At 44.3% G+C, this 23,754-nt stretch overlaps 1 protein-coding gene and 1 long non-coding RNA gene across 3 annotated transcripts in view; one reads left to right on the top strand and one right to left on the bottom strand.

Moving 5' to 3' along the window:
• Positions 1-23,754, bottom strand: part of SUFU (SUFU negative regulator of hedgehog signaling) — an 87,307-nt gene that overhangs the window by 12,763 nt on the left and 50,790 nt on the right. Inside the window, exons 7-10 of one of the 2 annotated variants that reach the window (XM_085229068.1) lie at positions 22,950-23,106; positions 21,336-21,447; positions 10,785-10,919; positions 9,187-9,325 (exon numbers count right to left, since the gene is read on the bottom strand). In XM_085229068.1, coding sequence (XP_085085194.1) covers positions 9,187-9,325; positions 10,785-10,919; positions 21,336-21,447; positions 22,950-23,106 — 543 coding nt within the window. The remainder of the gene's footprint in view (positions 1-9,186; positions 9,326-10,784; positions 10,920-21,335; positions 21,448-22,949; positions 23,107-23,754) is intronic. The other variant, XM_010714640.4, reaches the window with a different exon arrangement.
• Positions 644-10,787, top strand: LOC146543880 (uncharacterized). The gene is made up of 3 exons (XR_014884612.1): positions 644-1,149; positions 3,735-9,959; positions 10,116-10,787. It is a non-coding gene; the product is annotated as an uncharacterized LOC146543880 (long non-coding RNA).

Raw genomic sequence — 23,754 nt, 5'->3', positions numbered from 1 at the left:
CTGATCTTATCAACAGGACGCTGCACAGGGATCATAATGATGAAGCAGCTTTTTCACTCCCCCAACGAAAACAGAGCTCCAGCTAGGGGAAGAGTCTTTGCAATCTGGAGGACAAATGAAGCCATCCAAAACACAGAGTCAGCCTTTCCTCCCATGACATCTCTTGGGCAGTGCTGAGGAGGCGTCCGAGCTCTCCTGGAGCCATAGCGGTCGGCTGCTCACAGCTCTGTGTTTTCACAGCTCTGTGCAAACATTCCCGCCTTCCTGGCCTGCTGAAGCTGGTTGCAGGGTGTAACTCAGCCTTTGTCATGGCTGTTTGCAGTATGTACAGAGAATGGCCTCGCCAAGCAGCTGGGGCTATCTGGGACGTTCCCTTTGGTGCTATACAGTTCTGCTTACACTGGGATCTCTGTGACCTGACCCAGAGAGGCCCAGACAGATGCCATCCCGTTGCTAGCAGATTCACTCTTCATTTCCCATGTGCTCTGTGGCTCTGTGAATGTCAGTAATGCTGCAGAAGCTCGGAAGACGATGACTACCCACAAGAGAAGTATCTGTTCTCTATCAGAGGCACTACTGCAACAATCAAGGTCCGCATTTCCCTCTGCCTCGCTGATAGCTGCATGCGCTGACACATTACAAAATGCCGTGCTAGGCAGCCCCACTCAGGTGGATGTGTACAGGGAATGCTGTCAGCATGATGTCTCCCTCTCGTGGTAAATCCCACCTGAGCTTGTCTGAAACCTACTTCTTACCTACAGGATTTAGCTACAGGTCAAGTGAAGGAGCTTGTGTCGAAGCCTCCATACCCACAGTTGAGAAACCTGTATTGTGACTTGTTAGAGGTACGCAGCTGCAAATGCAGGAAAACAGGTGAGATCTAAAGACGTTCACAAGGTCACGGGGCTCTAGGCTAGTTCAGCTGACTTTGAAATCAACTTGTGCTTAGTAAAACATTAAAGACTTCACAGTCAGCTTATGGGTACCATTCCATACCTAACACCCCATCTCTCTCGCACATTAGAATTCAACCCTACCATGAGGACTGGAAATTCTCAGCACAGGAGAGGTTGCTGTGGACCACAGTTCATGCTGATTCTCACAGCCTAGGACAGCTGGCACACCTTTGATTTGGAAGACCCTCAGAAGGTGAGCTAGGAATTAAGCTGCAGCTTTGTCTAGCTTCAGGGAATGTGCTTTGTTCAGGGCAAAATACAAGCAATTGGCCCAGAGACAAATCAGCATGGATGCTTTTACTGATAATACCCACTTTCTTGCCTACCTAGAAACAAAACCAAATGATCCCACACTTTGTCCTAGTGCTTTGTTTGCATTAAACATTGCCATTTGCTTTTCTAACAGGTTTGTCGAAGAAAATAAAGGTTTTATTAGATCTGGACTTAGTACAGAGCTGGCTTGTACAGCTCAGGCAGAGAAGGTGGAGATGTATTGCAATAAAGCCCTATGTAAATCACACCAGCACTCCTCAGACACTGCTCATCAATACAGGTGCCTAGGCTGGGTGGAGCAGCTGTACCCTAAGCCGCATGTCATCTGTTACTTCTGCAAATACCCAGCAGCATTTAGGAGCCCTTTGCCCTAAAAATGTTTCAGATTAATTCCTGTTGACAGCACAGAGAAGATGCAGCTAAGGTGTGTCAGCATTTCCCACTGAAATTAGACATTACCAATACACCCCTTGACTTGTGCTTTGTGCCATGAGCATCCCCAGCCCCTCTCCTGGCTTTCCCCTTGGCTTCGCCTTCTTCACATTGCCTTGCTTTGATGGTTCCAGCCTTGTCATTAAGTATTTCTACGTCATGCCCAGCCCTGACACTACCTGAAGAGGCCCATACCATCTCAGTACAGCCTCCAAGGTACCAGCATTGCGACAAACACCTTTGATGGGAAATTCCATTGTTGCTCTTCCAGGAGATTCATAACTCTCCTTGTACAGGAAAAACATCCACTCACAGATGCCTGAGGGACGCTATTGCTTCACTCCGTGATGTTACAATTCCAGAAGAGGAAGTATATGATGATGCTGAAAGATTTTGACCTTGTGGGATCTCCTATGACATTCCCAGCTACAAGGCTAGTCCTAGGTCCAGGCTGATGAGGTCCATCTTGTAGACAGGGCTGCTTCCAGTAGACACAAAGTTTGGCTGAGCTGAAGAGAGCTGGCAAGGGAGCCAAGCAACACCAATTCTTACAGAGTGTGCTAAGGCAGAACAGGCATTTCAGCAAATGCTCCAAGCAGGTAAAAGTTACAAAGAGTAGCCAAAATGTAGTTCAAGTAGCAAGGGAGGAGCGTTAGGCCAGAGAATAGTCAGTTGGTTGAAGGATGGGAGAACTTGACTTGTCCAAAGCTAGCCTAGACAAAGGACTAGAGAACATGCTATTGAAGAGTGGATCATGATGACCTAATGGGATGCTTTAACTTCTAATGTTAAGTTTCTCCTGGTGTCTCATGAAATGAGGCTGTGAGAAAAAAGAACAGAAAGAGACTTGGGGGAGTGTTGTGGGAAGGTGATAAACTTACTGGAAAATAATTTAGATTGCCCTAGGCCTGACCAAGAATTTGGGGGAAGCCACCTAAAAGATTTAGAAAATGTTTGTCTTGGGACAGATGCATCTGGGGAAGAGTAGGCTGTAGTTGTATGTGATTTCGGGCAGTTTGTGGACGCTGTCCTTAAATTCACCAGGCTAGGCATGACACAGCTACTCTAGTCTGAGGAGACCAAAAACCAATCCCTTGGATACAACCCATAGCTGCCACTTAATGGGCGAGCAACTCAAGCACCAGAGTAGCTGTTACAAAGGTTGCTTTGAACCTCTACTGCTGCCATTATGCCAATGTGCATAAATGCTTTAACATGTGGTATAGCAGAGAGAAGAACCAGATGTGCTCATTTCCAGGGGAATGTCCTAACTCTACCGGAACAGAGTCATTCTCTTGTGCTCTCTGTCTCTGTGACTAATTCAGTGTTTTATATGATGTGGAACAACTCCAATTGGATGAGCTGAGGAACAACAAAAATACACTATAGCTGTGATGGCCATAAAGCTAAGAAGTAGAAATAGTGGTTGAAATAAAAGCAAAGGAATAAAACATGAGTTTTTCATATCCCGGGTGAGTGCTTTATCCTTCAAATGTTGATTAGAGAAGGCAAAACTTCTAACAACCCCAGCTCCATTCTGCAAAACTTGCTTTTTTTTTTTTTTTCCTTTGGTCTGTTTTTATTGAAGAAAACCTTCTATTTCTGGTTTCATTCAACACAAAAGGATTTTCTTCTGCTTTTGGTTTCTTTAAGGCTTTTGTTTCAGCTAGAAAAACTGAGAATATTTAAAGATTGAGCTTGGTCTGCTCTTCTTTCCCAGATTTTTCACTTAGGTTGCCAAACCAAAAGAATGGATTGTCCCCTATGACCCTGCTCACCACCCCCCACCCTGCAATTGCCAACATAGATAGTAAGTGTTGATAGCTCCTGAAAGCTGGATGCTTCCCACGGGCTCCATGTACCTATCCTGCCTACAGACATGCTTGTCTAACGTTTTCTACCAGAAGTTTGACCTTGCTGTCCTAAGCCTCTACTTATTTTTCCATGCTGGATGTCTTGTTTTAGGTTTTTAAGGGTTTTTAGGGGAAAAGGAATCAAGTTATCTCAGAGAGGTATTTTGGAAAAAGTAGTTTCCGGCAGTGCTAACAAATGTGGATAATCATTTTATTGCAGAGCACTGGAACTAGCCCTCAGGAGGAGCTCTGAAGGTCAAGGGAAAGTCTCTCCCTATCAAGAGAATGCTTTGCCAAGCCAGAAGCCTCTGAAAGTGACGATTTGCCCACAGCCTTTCAGAGAAGGGCAGAAAAATGCACTGAAGGCCCCTTATTCATTGAGCATGCCCCAGCCCAAGGCAGCTCACTCCCAGACACAGGGCAGAGGCTGCTAAGTAGGACTTTCTCCTTTGATCATTCCTCTGAGTGACGAGGGATTGCTATGGCACCAGGCACATCAGGACGCGAAGCAGGAAACTCTCCAGTGCTCTCAGCATTTCTGCTGGAAGTCAGGCAATGTGGAGGAGGAGGTGAAGGAATTTGCCAGCTTGAATGAAGGGGAGGAGAGAAAAGCAGAGACGGGCCAGGATGAGGGGAAGACAAAGACATAGAAAAACAGGATGGAGGGCAGACCAGAGGCCAAAGCCGGAGGTGACACAAAGGGTAGGGAGACGGGAGGGGAGCCCCTTTTCCACAGCCTCAGCATCCACACCATGTCTGCTGGGTGCTGCAAACCTGCTGGCATGGGAGGCAAGCAGAGCTCATGTGGAGACAGAGACCTTGTGCTGAGGATCAGAGGCTGCCAACTGCAAATGATCCATAGCCTCCGTCAGCCTAACAGCATTTGTTTTGAAACTGAGTAAACTACCTGGAAAAAAAACCTCTACAAAGACCAGCAATATCGGGCACATGAAACTTTGGAAATGGCTGAATAGAGACTGCCTGTGCAATGTTAATTCAGCCCCAGTGAATGTCTGCATCACGAAACAAATCTGTAATCACAAGATTGCCTGCAGTTTTTCTCCCACAAGACCTCTGCCCTGCTTGGTCCTCAGGATGGTGCTGCTCACTGAATGCAGCATTAGTCATCATTTCTTTTCATTATCATTCAAGTTGTTTGCTCGTTTCCTCCTACTCTTTTCCCCTTTATTTAGTACTCTCCATCCGACTATTGCCAGCATGGATTACATTGGAAGTACCTAATCTTACTGTCCCTACTGCTCTCACAGTCTCTGACATGCTCAGCCTCACATTTCTGCAAGGCAGGGAGCACTCCTTTCCATGCAGCAGATGGGGGAGGGAGCTAAAGAAGCTGAGACCTAACAAAATCTCAGAGAAAACCTGCAAGAGCAGAGGGGTTTCAGTGAGAGTCTTGACTCTCAGGTTGGCCCCCTACTCCATGGAATTCTTTTCTCTCCCCTGGCTTGCAAGAATGAATTTTAATATCTTCCTAGTTTGCTTCTAGTGTTCATCTGTGGTGCCGAAATGCTTTGCAAGCACTAAATTAATCTTCACAGGATGACTGGAAGAAGGTTTTCCTTAACAGACAGAGGAAAACAATTGAAGAGGAAATTGAGTCCGAATGGCTACTTCTTGCAGGTGCCTGCCCCAAGACTCAGAGCTCCCTCTTTTCCAGCCTACTCTGCACTGTGGAGCACAGGGGATCTGCAGCAGAATTCCTCCTGGCCTCTGGTACTGCTGGGAACATGGATCAGACCTCAGCTCTCAAGCTGGCCATCCAGAAAATGGGGAACACAAACTCAGTTGCCACCTGTGAATATTTTAGCTTGAGAATCTGGACAGAACAGAATAATAGAGGTAGGGACAGGATTCAGTTCTCCAGGGTAACACTTAACAGGCTTCGTCATGGGACTATTCTGATTTTTCTGCAATTACTTGTCTCATTCACTATACATGTTCTAATTTTGACAAACAAACAAAGTGGATGTCCTATAGGCAAGAGTCTACCTTACTCCCCAAAACATGTTGCATCCTTCTGCACTGAATGAGGTGGTGTACTCTGTAAAAAATACATCTGAACATTCAATTAGATATGATATTGAAATACACATACATAACAAGGGCAAGGTTAAGCTGCAGAGACTGTTGTTCAGATAGTCCTTAAATTCTGTATGCTTGATTTTGCAGTTAACAAGGACTCTTTAAGTTTGTTTTCACTGCACTGTATGGACTCGTATGTCAGAGTTTGCAGCAATATCTGATGCGTAACATGTACGTTGCACATGATCAAAGACTTGAATGTCATCTTCTTCCCTAGAACAATGACTGCCTAAAGCAGCAGGAGTAGAAATTATCTGAAGGTAGTGTTAAACAAACCTCCTTCTCCCCTCTGGGGAGAGTAAGCAGTCCAGGTGAGCAAGGTAGGAGGGGAGAACAGTCTGCTTTGTGCTAGACATACACATAAAAGCAGAGGAGCTTTGCAGAAGCATGTCCTGACTCCCATCACCGAAGACTTAATGATGGTAATTCCCAAAGGATGATGCATGCTGACAGGCTTTGACACAAACTACCCCAGGATAATATTAATATGTATTAAAGGCTCAGGCAACTTTATTGGGTCGGGTTTGATCAGTAAGACATTTCAACAGAGCGTCTCTATCATCTGCCTGAACACAAGTAAGGGAGGGAAGGAGAACACACGCACAACCTCACCTTGCTTTGGGTAGGCATACAGACAAACAAGGTTGATCTGTGATGAATTGCATGCTTGGCATGCTCAGACCGAGAAGCTCGGGCACTCCACCACGAATATGAATGTCTCTGTGGGGCAGTTAATGTCAGAGTCTGTTTATATGATCAGCATCCTTAACTCTCTGACACTGGGCCAGACAGCTCCTGCCCAGCCTTTCTCTGTGCATCTGGAACATCTGCCCTTCGGGAAGGAGAGGAGATGAGGGGTGCTTAGGAGGCATGGGGATACTGCTGTCACAGCGCTGGGGGAAGGGGGAACGGAAGAAAGAAGGACGGAAGCCTTTGATCATGTGTAATGTTAATGCAAGTGTTACACATCAGAGACTTTGCCACGGTAACTAGCATATAAACAGGAGTCTAGTGTTAACAAGGAGGACTTCTTGAATATGTTTGTACATTTCTGAGTCAAAGCAATTTCCCTATTCAACAATACATGACACAGTGGAAGAAATTCAGAAATAAACCAGCCTGACATGCTTAGACCTTTAATAGAATTTAGCTTCTTAGAACTAATTAAATGTTACTTAGATGAAAAAAAAGTCCAAATACTTGGGAAAGGTGCCAATTTGACAGCTCTGGAGAATGAAATAATCTAATCATCCCTTGAGCATGGGCAGCAGCAGGACAGGCTTCCCCCAGTAACATACCTCAAACGTGACCTGGAAAGACTGTTGACAGAAATGGGACACACAATCGTCGTAGTCTAATGATTCCTTGCCTTTTCTGCTGAGACTGCTAAAAGGGCTCCTGCCACGAGCTGTGGCAGCGATGCGGACACCTGCCTGCTAGGAACAGCACAGGACCTGCCAAACTCCTGTCACCCGTTAGGCACCCGCCACAGCCAGCGACTCTCAGCTCATTGCTCAGCTCGGCCTGACCCACCTTGGACATGCTCCACTCCAGCCCACTAGATGTAAACAGGAGGTGCTGTGTTTAGTCTGCAGGTTTGGGCTTTCGCTGCACCAGCACTCAGGCCTAAAAGGAGTCAGTCCCTGGCTGCTGCACAGAGTGGAGGCCCGGATTTTTCAGGCTCTGTTTCCTAAGATAGGAGAAAAACCTGCAGGAGAAGAGGCCTGCCATCACTTTTCCACTCCATAATCCCTCCGTTTGCATGCCTTTGCAACAAGCCTCTGCATTGCAGTGCCCAGGGTCCCAGGCGAAGGAGGAGGAAAGGCCCCTGGGCCTCATTGTGAAAGCTCTGTGGGGCTGCCAACTCTGCCTGCTCAGGCTGCAAAGGTCTAAACTAACATGACTCGCCTCCTTGATAATTCTGTGCACCACAATGTCTTTTACTTCTCAAGCAAAGCCATGCGAACCTCCCTCCTCCACTCCCAACACCACAAGGGACTGCTGAGCACAGAAGAAGCCTGCATATTAAGCCAAGAGCCTCAGACACTCCCACATCTATCTCACATAACCAGGTCCTCCTCTTCTTGTCCCAGGCTGTTTCTAGCTTCCTTTCCCCTCCCAACCAGGCTGTCCTCCCTCATTCCTATCACAGGACGGGGCAGGAGCCAGCACAAAGTGTCACATCAGAAAAGAAGATCCAATACAATGATCTTGTGCAGGAGACAAGCAAGGGAACTTGCTTCTCCCAATCCCTCAGGAACCAGAAGCTCTTCACCTTTCCCTTCCACATACTCCAAAAAACTTGCTTAATCTTCAGCACCCCAGTAATAGGCACAGAAGCAACGGGGCTTATAAGGGTTAATATTGGTTACTTGCCTGAATGGTGACCTAACTGCTGCCATTCATCACTCTTAGAGGTTACCTGACTACTCCACACATCAATACATTTCAAGATGTGATGTAAATGCAGACAAATACTCTTATGTTTGGAGTTAGCACAGTCACAAGATCCCATGTATCATATGCTGGCAAGCACAGGAACCAACAGCAAATGACCCACCCTTAAGCCTGACCGTTTGCTGTTAATCATTACAGGAGTGCTGCACTTTCCAGTCAGTACAATCAAAGCATGCAAGTTCTTTGAAATCCCTACACAAGATGATTCCAGCCAAGATCAGCTCCTTTACAAGTCATACAGATTTCAAGGTATGATGTCCTCCAGACGTATGAACACATGCACTGGAATGCCTTGAAAACAAGTCACTGGAAGGTTAACTACAACACCGCAATGCAAAAACAAACCTCTGCCTTAAAAACAGAAGGGGAGGCAGGAATGCCACAGCAACAGTGAAGACAGAGATGTTCTGCATGTATTTTTCTGTATAAACATTTATACAGCTTTTTTTATGTTTGCAATGTGTTTATAACCATGAAGAAATTCAAGGTTAGAACAGTGCTATGCCATCATATAATTCGTGCATCCATGGCTCTAAAGGGCTGACCCTCAACACCGAGCAAATGGGGAGCTTCCAAGGGAAATCTGTGATACAGAAAAAATCTGGTGCTTCAAAGAACCACACACTTTTGTCATAGAATCATTAAGAAAGAGGTAAAACTGAGAGGCTGTACCCTCTGCGCTGCCCTCCTGTAAAGGGTGACGTAAAACTGAGATCCTGGCTCTGTAGGATCGAAGTCCCACAGCCTTCTCTAGAGATCAGCTTGCTAGCTCTTCTACCCTGGCTCCATTGTTGTTTAGGTCATTCCACTCTGCCTCCCCAAATTCCTTTTTGGAAGAGATCAAGAGCAAATACAGTCTTCAAAGTGTTTGCTGACTCCAGGAAATGGATACTACTGTATTCACAGATAATTTTATAACTTTCCGGCCACTAGTCATCAATTTGAGCTCCAGTGACATAAACAGTAACAGTTTACCATTATTTTTTGAGTTCATAATCACTGAAAATATTCTGCATAAACTGTAAGAGATACTAAACAGGTTTGTTACACTTTTAAGCCCTTAACATAGGATCATACTTAGGACAATGTAAAGGGGGAAGGAAAAAGGCTCTCACTTGTAACCAAGGTCCATGTGCTGCATAGGGGTGCTCCTCTGTAGCAAATGCTCCTTCTACTCCCGTTGATACAAACGTGATTGCTGTGTCCCCTGTAATACTTTTATATGTAAAGTGCCGTCCATGTAAGAGCCTTCCCCTGGGAATAAAACATATGCGTGTGAACTGAAAGGCTGTGAGCAGCATTCAACAGATTGACGATGTATCACTATAGCTTCTGCCATCAGCATGTGAAGCCATCTGAAGGTAGCAACTATTAACTTTTTAGGAACATGTGACTGATTAGCCCATCACAAGTCTCTTTCTGAGGCAAGTTCTCTTTTATTCTCCCCTATATAATGTGGGGCCTTGTTTCAGAACTAGAATAGCCTAACTGGATCCCATTGCATGGGCGTCCCCATGATGAAGCCCTGATGCATATATAGACAGGGGACTGTCAGTCTTTCAGAAGCAAGAAAGCTGCAGGAGAGGATCCAGACTCCGCATCATGTGGCAGTGAGATGATGCTTTTCTAAGCAGGATCATCAGTGGGATCAAACTTACTTACAGTGACAATGCCTAGTAATTCAATGCCCTGGTGCTTGACAAATGTAACCTGCACTACTTATGCATTTCAATAAAATACCTAGAAATACATATGCATAACCATTTATAGTATCAATACCCTTTTCTTCATTCAGCGCTTTCCATGGGGAAAATCATGCCTGTGCTACTTAGGCTGAGTGCCTCTGCATGCAAGCATGGATTCCAATATGCAAGTGGGAAAACTTAAGGTAAGATATATAGCACCCAACGACAGGGTCACAGCTGATTGATGAGTTACTGCTGGTCAAGTTGAGCTGTGTTAACTGATTGTGACAGAGCATTTACACATTTATAATGTAAAATAAAATATGTTCATGTCAGCTATCCCATTGGTTTCTCAACAGGCACAGGCGAGTGTGCACCTGCTGCTGATAACTCCGATACCACAGGCAGGTAACTCATTAAGCCAAAGTAATTCAATCACCTGCAATCGTTTGTCTTATGCTAACGACTACATTTGCCACATGTATTTTTTAAAAGAGTGCTGACTGAAACTGTGAGTATCTAGAATGTCACATACAGTGGTATGCACAGCCTAACCTTCAAAAGATAATGCACAGGGTACATAAAATGTTCTGTTCATTCACTCATGTGAGAGAATTTGACTAGAAAACACACTTGCATGCATAAACTGACTGCAAACAGGCTTTGCACAAATATTTGTGTCTGAGTCCATAAGCCATAGTTAACAACTCAAGGGATTTCTTTGACAGACTATGATAAGACATCCCTTCTTTATCAGAGTCGCCAGTATTAGACTATTAATAATAAAGGCATACTAATCCTGTCCTGTTTTAGTACACTAAAATATACCGGAGGACAGCAAAAAAGAATAAGAAACAGTTTTTTACCACGATAAACACACAAGCAAAGAATCATCTGTTTCCAGTGTGTTTTGGCAAAATTATCTCAGCTCTGGCCTTTAAAGAACCATTGCACGCATGTCTGTACAGCAAAACAATGCCATAAGGCAAAAGCTGCAGAAGCTGAGGAGGAAGGATGGCCCCACTCACCTTAGACAGAGGGGAATCAGCGCTCCAGACTCCTGGTTAAACTTCAGGTGTACGCTTTCCAGCTGTCTCGTGCGGATTAGCTCATGAGGAATGATAGCTGCTGAGCTCTCGCTTTCTAAACTGTCCTTCCGGCTTCTAAGAGAGAGAAAACATGCACACTTAGTATCCAAGCATTGTGTGCTGCTTCTGCTGTGATTCAGATCAATTGTGTCAACACTGAGGAACACAAGACCAAAGTGTTATGAAGACGCATCTGAGTTCTCACCCCTTCACAGACTCAGCTTCCCACAGACTATCAGTCCCAGTATGCTGCTGCCTTTGTTTTATGACCTAGGATCAGAACTGGTGAAGACACATACTGCATTCTTCCCCAGCACACAAGAAATAGAATTTCTGGGAAGAATTGGAGAAAACCTACACTTTCTGCCAAAACCACTAAAAAATAGCTTAGGAACATTAGCAGGTATGCCTTCCCTCTCCCTTTTGCTGTGTCTTCAGGATATTTTAGGCAGTGACCTGCAGGAAAGAGTGTCCTATCTTTCAGGACTGAGGCATTTCTACTGTTATATCCAAATCACTTCTTTCCACAGATCAACTGAAAGGTTTTGAGAACTCTTTTTCCACCAGCATCAAGTGCAACAGCCAAAGATGGATTCTGCTCATAATGAGCAAGACATACACAGATTGCCTTCTCTTTGAAATGGGGCTGCTCTAAGGCAGTGCAGCTTTGCTTTCCTATTTTTTTCATTTCTGCAAGGCCAGCATGTCGTGAAGCCATGACTAAAGGTTATGTTGTTACACGATTAGGAACTTTGCCAGATAGAATCCTCCAGATAATCGAGCAGGTGTATCTCAAAATACTTGACCATAAACACTTTATGTGTTCAAAGAGCAGTTACATGATAGTCCAGACCAAAGAAGGAAGGACACGGAGTTTACAGTTTTTGAGAATGACATGAATTGGTGTGATGAGTCTGATTTATGTTTTTGTCACTTGGTGTAAATAATAGAAGTAAGACTATATTAAGTTTAGATAATTCCTATACTGCAGAATCACCAGAAGAGGAGGACAGGGAAAGCAAGGAGCTGACAGAAAGATACCATACTGTAATGTGGTTCTGTTTTGCCACATTAAAAACCAAACAGCACTACCAGGCTGAGTAGTTTGCATTTGGGAACGCTGTCAAAACATGTTCAGATCCTTCCTCCATGCAAGCTGAGCCATCTTGAACATACTTCTGGAAAAGAATGTAAAGAAACAGCTTGACCCTCACAAGCTCTCACGACCCATCACACCTCTACTTGACTTTACATTTGGGTGCTGTTCCAAAATTACTTCCATCAACCACACACGTAGCAATACAGTTCAGAACAGCTTCCAAAGCAGCTCAGTCTGTTGCTTCTGCCCTGGCATCCAGGCCTAGGAGAGCTTTGCACTCAGACTGCTGCGCTGCTCACTCCAATACAAAGGTACAATCTCAGCCTCAATCTCAGGAGGGCCTGCAAATACCCTGCATGTCCAGGGCAGAAACATACAGAGAAAACAAAGGAGTAGCCCAGAGTAGCCCAGCTCATCTCCTTGCAAGATGAAATGTGTGTTTCATGTTGTGCATTAGCCACACACAAAGAGTAATGGACGCAGCAAGGACACAGTAGGTCAGCATACAGTTTATGAACGGGGTGGGCTGATGGTCTGTCAGTCAGCCAAGTGTCAGTCCGGAGGGTTAACCCTGAAGCAAAGACACAAGGTGCTTTGTAGTCTATAGGTGGCACTTAAAGCTGTGTTTAATCTACTTGGGCAAACACTTTACAGCTCTTTGTAGGTGGGGTCTTCAAAGAGTGGAGTGGGACAGCATTTTCCAGGCTGATTACCTGAGAAGTGCACAGTTGATTAATGATCAGTTGACCTTAAGCTAAGCTTTGCCTGAACTTCCTTATCAGATTGTATATACACAGTGAACTGTGGGAAAGTCAGCCTGTGGTCTACCACTTCCAATCATTAATTTATCAATCCCTACCAAAAGGGTCAGCCATTAGCAACACACAGCCTTCAAGCAGGCCATAAGCTTGCACTCGTTAAATGCAGCTCCAGAGTTTAAGCACCCCGCAGCGGATCGGGAGTTACACAGCAATGTTACTGCTGCAGACAGGAGATTGTTCCCTTCTCACCTGGACCACTCAAGTGCACGTCTCCCACCCCAGCGTCCCACAGCCGGTGCTGTAGGTCCATGTTTTGGAAGGACAGACTGCCAGAGGGCGGATCCCAGCAACCCCAGGCTCCAAACCCCCTGTAATGAAGGTGGGTTTTTCAGTTTCCACCACATGAGCCAGTACAGCTGCTAGCACAATGGGGCTGCAGTCCTGAGGGGAAACAGCCTCCGGTTGTTAATGCAATAATAGCAATGACGACAATATTCTGGAGAAAAGGGGCAAAGCTTTCTAAATCTTATTAGAAACAGCAAATGCTGTTTGTCATTATACACTCGAGAGAAGATGTTGACTAATGTATAACTATCAAACGGAACTGTTGCGACTTTAAGGCTGTCAATAATTATGACTTCACATTAATAAGTAACCAGTCCTTCTGTCAAAAAGGTGAAGGAGTGAAGCAAAATGGTAGTTTATACTTTAAATGACATGAAATAATTAATCCTTTCCACGAAACTTTTCCAAGATAGTCACGGTTTCAGTGTTTCTTGTTTCACCATAGTGGAGTTCACACAATTTCAGCTATTTGAAGTTGAGAGTGAAACTCCAATAGCAGAATCCTGCCACCTTCTATCTAAGCTATATGTTTCTAAGCAAGAGCTCTGTGTGGTTGGGAACATGTGGCCACGTGGTGGACTAAGCACATCAAGAGGATGTGGTGCATCCTACAGCTTTGCAATAGGTTTGGAGATGTCGAAGTTCAAGGTGCTTGAGGAAAGCCACAAAGTGGACGTGACTTTCATCTCTGGAACACGTACAGCAGCTCTTAAAGACCCATTAATATTCTCCCACTGAGAACAGAAATGCTTGTACTTATTCTTCCAAAGGGTGACAGCCCAGATGGAGGGTCACCAGGACATCTATGGTGTTGTCAATGAGAAGTTCACATCATAACACACACTGCCATCCACAGCTTGTATTTCTCAGCCGCAGAAGAAAATTTAGAAAAAGTTTGCTTTCTAAGACTAACATATCTGGTTTTATGACTGCCAGCTACCCATAAGCCATTGCTTCCTCCACCCCATCACCAAATAAACCAGCAGCAGAAACCGGTGAAGTTTTATTTGTTATGACTAAGCTCTAGCTGACTATCACGTAAAACGCCACAAACTTTGTCTATTTCAGATTTAATACTTCATCCAACCCACACAAAAAAGCCATGTTTCTCCGTGCCCAGAAAAAACAAGTCTGCAACAGCTAGGGCTGCTGCATTTGGAAAAGCAGTAGATTTAAATGGAAGCAGCACACCGGAAATGTCCCAGTTTAAGGACTGAGCATCTAGTGTTTTGTGAAACTGGAGGGGGGTTGGAGGAGATTAAAGCGCATTTCCCTCTGATTGGGAGCTTGTGGGAGGTGTAAATGTGGGCAGTTGTCAGATTAATTCCTTAGATGATTACATTCTTTTTGTTTCTTTAAAGCTGTTTGTAGTTGGGTTTGATGTCTCCTATTCTGGGCAAGTGTATTGCTGCAGTTACCAAGGTGACTTTAGCTGACTTTCAAGTATTTTTTCCAGCTTCAGTTTCTACCAGTAGTCTGCTTCTGGGAGGAGGAGAGGAGGAAATTATTATTATTATTTTTTTCATCTTGTGAATGCTGATTAACAGTCCATGATCTTAATCAAAGCCATATTTGACGTTGAAAGCACTGTTTTTGAAAGAGGGGTGGTCAAGCTGTTTCAAAGGGCTCTGCTGTGGACTGCAGCCTCCCCAGACCTCCTTCAGTAGGGAGAAAGAGCCCGAGGAGCCAAACATCCCCACGCACTGTGCTCCACGATGGAAGCAGCCACACGCTGCAACCTGTAGCCTCCCGGGGGCCCTCTCTTTGTATTAAGGATGAGAGTAGCTGCAATCTGCTTAATTTTATGCCAATTAGCAGCAGCCCTTGGGGGATCCTGGAAAACCGCCAATGCAATCACCAGGTTGCGCAAAGTTTAGATGTCCCCTCCTTGTAAGTCATGTTTATGGCAACCTCCTCTCAAGCAGCCCCAATGGCAGTTATTTTATGGGATTCCAGAATAACCAGGTTGATCGGATTAAGAAAGGTTTATTTATTCTTGCATACACATCCTGCTTTACGATCGGGGTGTTTAATCTCACACGTTTGTTACTGGAGGAGGTCACAATTCCCTTCCAAGCTCCATCACCAACATGGAACACAATTTCTCTGCGTTTCCAAGCCATTATCCAGGTACTGACATCACGAAGGACAGACTCTTAGAAACTGCCCATGGCAGTGTTCTGCGAGGGGGGGTGCCCACCACATCTCTAACCTGACTTACATCACTGATCCCTGCTTCCTGGTACAAGCGTCAGTGCCATGACTTAGCAGATGCAGACAATTAGAGCAGGCTTACACAGCTGGGAGAAAAAGGCTGCCCCACTTTTTCTTTTCCCTTTTTCTTCCCAGCTGGGGCTATTTCAAAATTCCTCACTCTCTAATGAAGATACGGTCAAAGATCACTTAAGTGCCAGCAGTCTTCCAGCGTCTTTCCCACAGTTTCCCCTGAAGGACAAACCAGCAGTTGTGGGAAAGAGCCCAGAGCATCTTGGCACACGGTGTTACAGGACACGTCATGGAGGCACAGAGGCAAGTGCAGAACCAGTGAGGAGGCTGCTGCATGGATCCTGCTGTGGTCATGCTGAGACGAGGCTCGCTCAAGCGTTCCAACCTGGAGGCTCATCATCCTGGTTCAACCAGATGGTAAAGAGGTTCTGTGTGCGTTTCCTGATGCAGAAAGGCTCCAAGAACAATGCCAGCAGCAATAATCTTCTTGCCCTTTTGGAAAGCTGCATAGTTATTACTGTTCGTGCTTGCAGGGCCCAGACTGTTGCAGACCTACAGCTGAACTAGGACTGAGAGATTTAGGCTGTGCCACTGGCACTCTGAAGACCCAAACCACCCTTTTATGCAGCACATTCCCCATCTGTAAAACTGAGACATTTTTCCACGTGGGAGTGTTGCAAGGATTAAGTCAATGTTTGCAGAGCACTTTTTGATTCTCATCTGAGGAAAACTATGCAGAAATGCAAATTATTAGCATGGTAACCACTCTGCACTTCTACTGACACTGGTTTTCCAGACATTTGCTTTTCTAGTTCGCAGGCTTGTCACCCAGCACTCAGGCTCACTCTGAGAGACACTCCCTAAAGCATACTGCCTCCCCCATTCAGCATTCCTTACTCAAGCAAGACACCACTGAATGTGTCTCGATGAGGGAGCATGCCTAAATAAGCAGGCCTGGGTTGGAAACTTACTGCTTAGTGGTTGCAGAATCAGAAAGTCTAGCCAAAACGAGACATTTTCAGAGAATGCTGAAATGCTCTCCTTTATGTAAAACTTTGCCTCCAAGAACTGAAGACAGGAAACCAGCTACACAGACAACAGCTCCCCTCTGCCCAAGGAAAGCAGCAAGCAAAACCTAGTGCAACCAGGAGAAGCAAAGTGCACACTCTCCTCAAAGCAAATCCTACATCTTGATACTACTCTAAGAACTTCCTCAAAAGTGTTATTCAAATGGAGCCTGTTGGTTTGCATTAACCCAATGCTACACACAGCACTTAACAAAAGCAGCAATCAAGGTGCCCTATTTACCAATCAAGTGGACTACACAGAGAGGAGTCCAGTCCCGCAAGCTTGCACTGTCATTCACACGCTCCAAACCTGATCCTACATCATGACGAAATCACCAGGAGTGATTTCAGGAGGATTTCTGGAGTGACACAACTTCCCATAAAGGAAGGGCAACAACCTGGGATGCTTGGGATGCCCTGCATCAGAAGGTCACAGCCAGAACAGCCCTGCCAGCCTCACCTGCCAGAGGCTTGTTCCCTGCTTCCTTTGCCAGGAACCTGTCTTCATTTCCCTACACAGCTGGAAATTGTTCAGGGCTGGATGGAATTAGCACACCGGGACAGAGCTACCATATGTTCAGGGATCCCTAGACTCTGCCTGTTTTTCTGCTTGGAAATTGAATGCAGGAGGGATTTGAGGTCTTTGGGGCATCTGCTGTGGGCTCCTGGACAAATGACCATTGTGCATGAGTGGGCAAGGAACCAGCATGCCACTCCCTGGGAAATAAATCCCAGACAAAATATGGGAACCATGCACAAGTTGAACCATGCTGCTTTATCCTTCCTGAGAAAAGGGAGGGTGATAAACAGCAGACAGATTTTGGTTCAGCCTTGCGTTTTGTCCAAGTAACACAGCCCTGGGGACCTTTTTCTGCTATCAAACCTCACCTTGAGACACTGGGGATGTGTGTGGGCATTACTTGAAACCTAGAACAATGAAGTGTAGCAATTACTGATAATTTTAGCTCCAGCTCATGCAGTAATGCAGCTTGCTAGCTCTGTGTTTCTATTCCAGCCTCAGCTGACAGGAGCAGTATGACTGAATCAGCCAAGGGGCAGAAAAACATCACTTCCAGAAGTGCTGCATGATCAAGGGGACCCTTGAGGGGTGAAAAAGGTCAAGAATACCCCCATCCCCACCCTGGCTCTCACTGCAACTGTGGCAAATTAACTCCTCTGTCCTCATCTATGAAGTGGGCTACTACTCACTCACCTCACAGGACAGCACAAAGACAGCTCCAGAGTTTACAACATCAAGAAATTAAACAGCAAAATAAGCGAGACTCAACAAGTGTCACTGATCTTTGACATCTGGAGCCTCCAGCCCACAGAGGCCGCAGCAGCAGCAGTGTTTAGTCTGACATCTGAATGGAACAGCTCAGCATCCTATCACAGTGAATCTGCAGTTAAGGAGATGGGGAGCCTCCCCCTTCTGTGTGCCTGAGCAGCACATACTAAGCCGATGGGTCCTAAGAAATAAATTATGTTCTACTGTAGGGTACATTTGTATTCATACACGCCTCATTTTTCCAAGGTGTAGTCAAGAGTATTATGTTACCTATGGTCAAAATGATTAGACGTGCTTCCAAAGATTAATTTAGTTTTTGTTGTGTTTTTTTTTCCTTAAATGCATACAAACTGATTTAATGGCTGCTTATGAACTGAGCTAACAGTCATTTTGAGAAACAGATGTCTGATGCAGTTTTAAGCATTAAGAGTGCCTTTATTCATATCCATAGCAGAAAAATGGCTACACAGTCTACAGTAATAACACTCATGAATCAAAGTACTACAGCTGCCCAAAAGGGTTTTGACAGAAACCAGCTTTTTTCTCAAAGGAACTTTTTTTAGGACTCTGGGACAGTGAACAACTGGTAATATGCATGCTTAACATGTAAGTACGTGCTTTGCTGGAGCCAGAACACTGAATCGAGTCCTATCTGCAACCAAACAATGTGAGGATTTTGCATAAGCGCTGAAAACTGTAACAACACAAAGTTGGGGAAATGCATATGGCATCTGGATCCCAACATTTCATACAAATAAACGTTCAAAAGTTTGAGTGTTCTGATGCACTTAATGACACTGAATGTGGAATATGTTGTCTACTCTAAACCCTGACAGATTACTGTGTGTGGGTGGTAGGGGCCAGAGAAAAGAAAAAGGAGATTGCTACTAGGAAAGCAGTCAGTGGCTGCAAATCTATGATAAATAAACAGCAAATTCCTCTTCTGCACAAAGCCATTAAAGTCTATGTCAGCCTTTAACATCCTAATGTCAGCTGAGTGCAAATTTGATGGCCAGGACTCTGCAGTGCTCCCTGTGGAAAGTAGATTTGGAACACTTTGCCATACCCCAGTGGAGTGTTTCTGTCAAGTTCCTGAGGAGCCCCTGACGCACCAGTTATTCACAGGACCCTTGCAACGAACCATGGCTTTGATATTTTATGGTCTGGTGTGTACAGTGCAGGATATGATTACACACAAGCCTGGTTCTCATCAGCCAGCACCTCGTAATTGTTAACATATTTATCCTGGTGGTGCCTCAAGAAGATGACATTGTTATTAGTCTCATTTTATAGATTTAGAATTGAAGCTCAATAGCTAGATGACTTGTGAAGGGCAGAACTGAGAGCCAGCCCAAACAGGCCCAAAGCAAGGTACCTTGTACAGACTTTTGTAGGTCTTATGAAATAATCTACACTGGGTTGTGTGTCTTCCATGCCTCAGCCTTTGCTACTGCAGGTACCTACAGAGAATGTGGATGCAGATATACTATTACATGCAAAAACTGAATTCCTATGCTACATCTCTCTACAGCAGTAGGAACTGAGAGATTTTGGACCATGGCCGCGTACTAAGGGGCAGGTTGTCCAACCTTGCTCAAATGCTTAAGACATGCTGAGAGAGAAAAGAAGAATTAAGAAAGGCTCAGGCTTAGTAAGAGCTTCCTGTACTACTGCAGCTGTACCATACTGTCAATGCATCAAACAATTACATGAACTGGAAAGGAAGAAACACTGCACAAGTTGAAAAGGCTCCTTTCCAAACTACTCTCAAAGCAGTGGGTAAGAATGGAGGAAGGGAACGTGAACACACACAGCTCTTTAAATTGAGGAGATTTCTTCCATCACTCAGATGATAACTATCACCAGTGACACTGGCAGAACACACAGTAGTCTGATAGCTCTTTTTTGTTAACTGCATTGCTATTATGGGGAAACAGACTAGCTATCAGCTTCTTCAGCAGTAACCACAGACCTCAGAGTAATGTATTGATCTTTTAGGAAACAAACACAGGGAACCAGCCTCTACTACTGTTTGGGCTTCAGGGAGAGTGGGTGTGCAGCTGCTACGTGTAAGACAGCTTTGCTACAAAGGTTATTACCAAGGATATGAAGTTCTGAATTTGACCTACCTTCCTCTCTGTCTCAGCACAGTTGAAAACTCAGTGTGCTCCACCTTAACATTTCAGCACTCTGTCTTGAGTGTATCCGTGCTTATCATATCTTGGATAATGTACAGTCTCCTTCCTAAGCAATGACTGCCAGCCAGCATTGCAACTTACCCATCAGCTGCCACTCTGACCTGGTGAGCACCCAAGTGTTTCTGGTCTCCCCCACCATTGCAAACAGAGAGATGTACCTGGGAATGCAGAGCCCAGCATCTATGAGAAATCCTGCTCAGTACTTTTCAGCCTTCTAAGGCTGGGTGTGATGCTTGCAAATCAGATGGTGTCATTTTATTTCTTCAGTAGGGCCAATGGGACCAACCACTGGTCTAATGGGACCAACCCTCACACAAGGCAATATACTCAGAATCTGAGCCAGGTCAAGATCTGGCTCCATATAATTACTATATATAAAAAATAAGGTTATTCCTAAAGCAGTAATAAAGCCACCTGAGATTTTGCTTTTTTTTTTTTTTTTTTTTTTTTTATAAGCACCAATATATCATCTTACTTATTAGTACACAGCACCAGCAGTTAACTTAATACTTCCCCCAGAGTACCAGGCAAATCAGAAATACTCATACACAAACTAAATCACAGGTCAACCAGAAAATGAAACAAGAAAGGACATCAGGGTTTTATTCAAGGAATATTTTGAATTAGGAATGAAAACAGAATTGAAATAGAGCAGGATGCTGCCTAGCACTATAGTAAAGAACTGATATCATTACTATCTTTACTCTTGGAACATAGTGTTCGTAGGAGACTAGGAAACCAAAGGAAATACCAAAAAGAGAGAGTGCAAAGATGCATGCCTTTCTTTACCACTTAGATGAAAAAGTTACAAGTGATGGAAAAGATTTAATTAGTAACTGAAATAAACCTAAGATTGAAAGGAAAGAAATCCATAAGACTGAAGTGCAGATACTGCAGATGGCTTGAAACCACAGGTAACTTCCTATAGACTTACTGAAGCCAAAATTTACAAATGAGGACAGATCTACAGGCCCACCTTGTCCTACTTTACTCACCTGTTAGTCTACAGACTGTAAGACACCAGGGTGATACTGGCATTGATTAATGCCAGTACCTGCTTTCTCAGGCAAGATCAAAGATGATTTTAGAAAAAAATCAACATTTTAACCAAAAGGTTTCTAATTATGAACTTTGACACAAAATGTGCATGCAGAAACATCAGCAAATGCTCACCTGTGCCATCTAGCTCTTTGGATGCCAGAACACTGTATGACAAATTTTATAGGGCTCGGTCCAGCCTGATTTCAAACACTGTACACCATGAGCAACAAATCCTAACGGACACTGTCAGAGCCACTCCGTATTAGCAAGTTTGTGCAAAATTCCTCTCAGAATCTGCACTCCTGAGTAGCAGCCTATTAACCCAACTTGAACAATTCTTCTTCCTCTGTCTTTGGGCTTTATAAGCATTTACTATTAGCTTTCCCTTCTGCCAAGCCTTTTTCTCAGCCAGCTTTAACTTAGTTTTCCACTCTTACACCCTCCCATCATTGAAGAATGCACTTACGGTGCTCGGTCATGGTTCAACCCATTCTGTCTTTGTGCATTTATTGGAGGTAGAACAGGTTTGCTGTTGATCTCCAGCCCTCTTCGCAAAGTCTCCCTGATTTGCTCTGTATCTGCAAAGAGAATTTTTTTAACATGACTCAGAGTCCCCAGAAACATCACAAACACAAGGAGACAACAGCTTTTCTTAAAAGGCCTGTTTCTATGGTACGTTTCATCTAAATCCTTCAGGAAGAAATAAAGAGATACTAAGGGTGAATTCATAACAGCACTTCCTGCACCTTAAGAGTTAACCACTTAACAAAGTCAGCTTGAATTCCCTGGCCTATAATGTTATGTCAGGCAAGAACTGGAACCGTTGGTACTATGCCCCCAATGTAGAAATTCTGAGTAGATTTGTATGCTTTCATAAAGGATGTGTTTGCTCTTCCTGCGGCTCTTGCAGAACCTCCTGACACATCCAGCCTTTGTGCTGGAAGTCACTTTTCCCATTAGGCATAATGGGAGCTTATTCCTTTACCAAACAAGTGCAAGGAGGTCCTGGAATTTCTGCAATTGGCTTTGAAAATCTGTTATTAATTAACTACCAGATTCATAAACAGAAAAACCTTTTAGCAAATAAACTTCATCCTCAAGCTCACATCTGAAAATAAACTGCAAATTACACAGTTCAGACGCAGCGTTCTTACTTTTTCATTTTCCTACAACATCAAGTGACCAAATATTTTAAGGGGATGCTTTCTTAATTTGCTTAAAGTTCCCCCCCCCCTTTTTTTTTTAATGAGTGAGAAAAAGATATTAAAATGATTTCAAAATCTCTTGAAGGACACAGCATACAAATATCACCATTTATATCTGCCTTGGACTTTTCATTTGCAAGGCTGAGGGGAAATAGAGTCTAGTCTTTTTAGATCCAGTATGGTTCAAAGTATTTCCACAGAGGCCAGATAGAACCCTACGTACATATACATTTGCTTTTTTTTTTTTTTTTTAAATCATAGACTTAAACAATATGATATAAACAAATATGATATAAATTCCCATGGAAAACATCATTCCTTCCAAGAAATCTCAGACCCTCACATTTTATTACTTCACCGATTTGAAAGTTAGTGTGGATACTTTCAAGCATGCTTAATGTCCATGACATCTGTACCCTGACATGGCATCTCACTGCGAAGGGGAACTCCACCACATTCAATTTCTTCCTCCCAGAGTTCCATGTTTGCAAGAATTGAGTTCAGCTACATCAACATGCAATGTCAGTTCAATGCACCACCCAAAAGTAGCAGTGTTAAAAAGGAAACACAACCTAGGAAAATGCAATTGCATCACCTTGCAGGTGTTTACAATCCTGGTTTCACACAGTGCTCAGTTTAACTTTGCAGATTTAGATGAGAAACAGCCTAAAACCTGAAAGATATATTTAGAAAAAAACAAAGATCTCCTTCTCCATCTCCTGCCCTTCTTAAAGAAGCCACACCAAAATTTCATTTTCCTCTGAGGCATATCACGCCTTCTAGCATGTGTGCTGTTTCCAAGGAACCCCATGGCACCGCCCAGACTCATCAGTGCCCAAAAGGCCAAGGCAGTGCCACAGCCCAGGACCTCTTACCTTTCCCAGAGAGCCGCCGCGGCTGGGTTCCGATGCAAATGCTCCTGCTGTCTTCGTCATCCTCAGGGGGCCGGCTGAGATCATCCCAGGCACATTTGGCACTCACTCCACTCAGGTTTGAGCCATCTGTCTCAATCCCTTTGTCGACTCTCTCCTGCTTGAAAAGATCCAAAACCCCACAACTTTTTTGGATGTGGCTTGACCCTGAGCTGAAACCCAGCCTCACTCCATCCATGTTTTGATGTACGAGCTAAGCGTGACTGCACAATGAGTCAAATCAGGAGTGGATCTGAACAGGAACAAACCAGGACAAGCTGGAATGAGCTTCTGTTCTTTCCTCACTGCTTCACTGCTTGGTGCTCACAGGCACAAGACAGAGGTGGAAATGAGAAACCTGAGGTATACAGAGTTGTTTCCTTCAATGTTAGCTCCAGTTTACAACAGCTCAAAGCTCTTATATACTCCTACATGCAGCACAACTTGGCAGTCTACCTATTATATGCCATCAATAGCAAACTGCTGAATAACTATAACAAAGATCCCTTTCCAAGTCCCCAATGAAAAGTGCACAGAGTGATTTCTCATTCACAGAAGATCATCATTTGCAGACTGTTCATACAACCACCGCTTTTTAATGTGCTGGGACATTCAGCTGAGGACAGACATGTAAGGAGACATTGGTCTGTATGCAAGTGTCAGAAGTCCTGGCAAAATTCTTTCCAAGCATGTAACCACTGTTTGGTGTCACACATCAACAACAAGCAGCTGGATGCTCTTAGACACCACACTTTTTTTTTCCAAGGAC

The sequence above is a fragment of the Meleagris gallopavo genome, chromosome 8, assembly GCF_905368555.1.
Source record: "Meleagris gallopavo chromosome 8, MGAL_WU_HG_1.1, whole genome shotgun sequence".
Taxonomy (NCBI): domain Eukaryota; kingdom Metazoa; phylum Chordata; class Aves; order Galliformes; family Phasianidae; genus Meleagris; species Meleagris gallopavo.
Note: the sequence above shows the minus strand (reverse complement) of the source record. Positions and strands in the feature narration are given on the sequence as shown.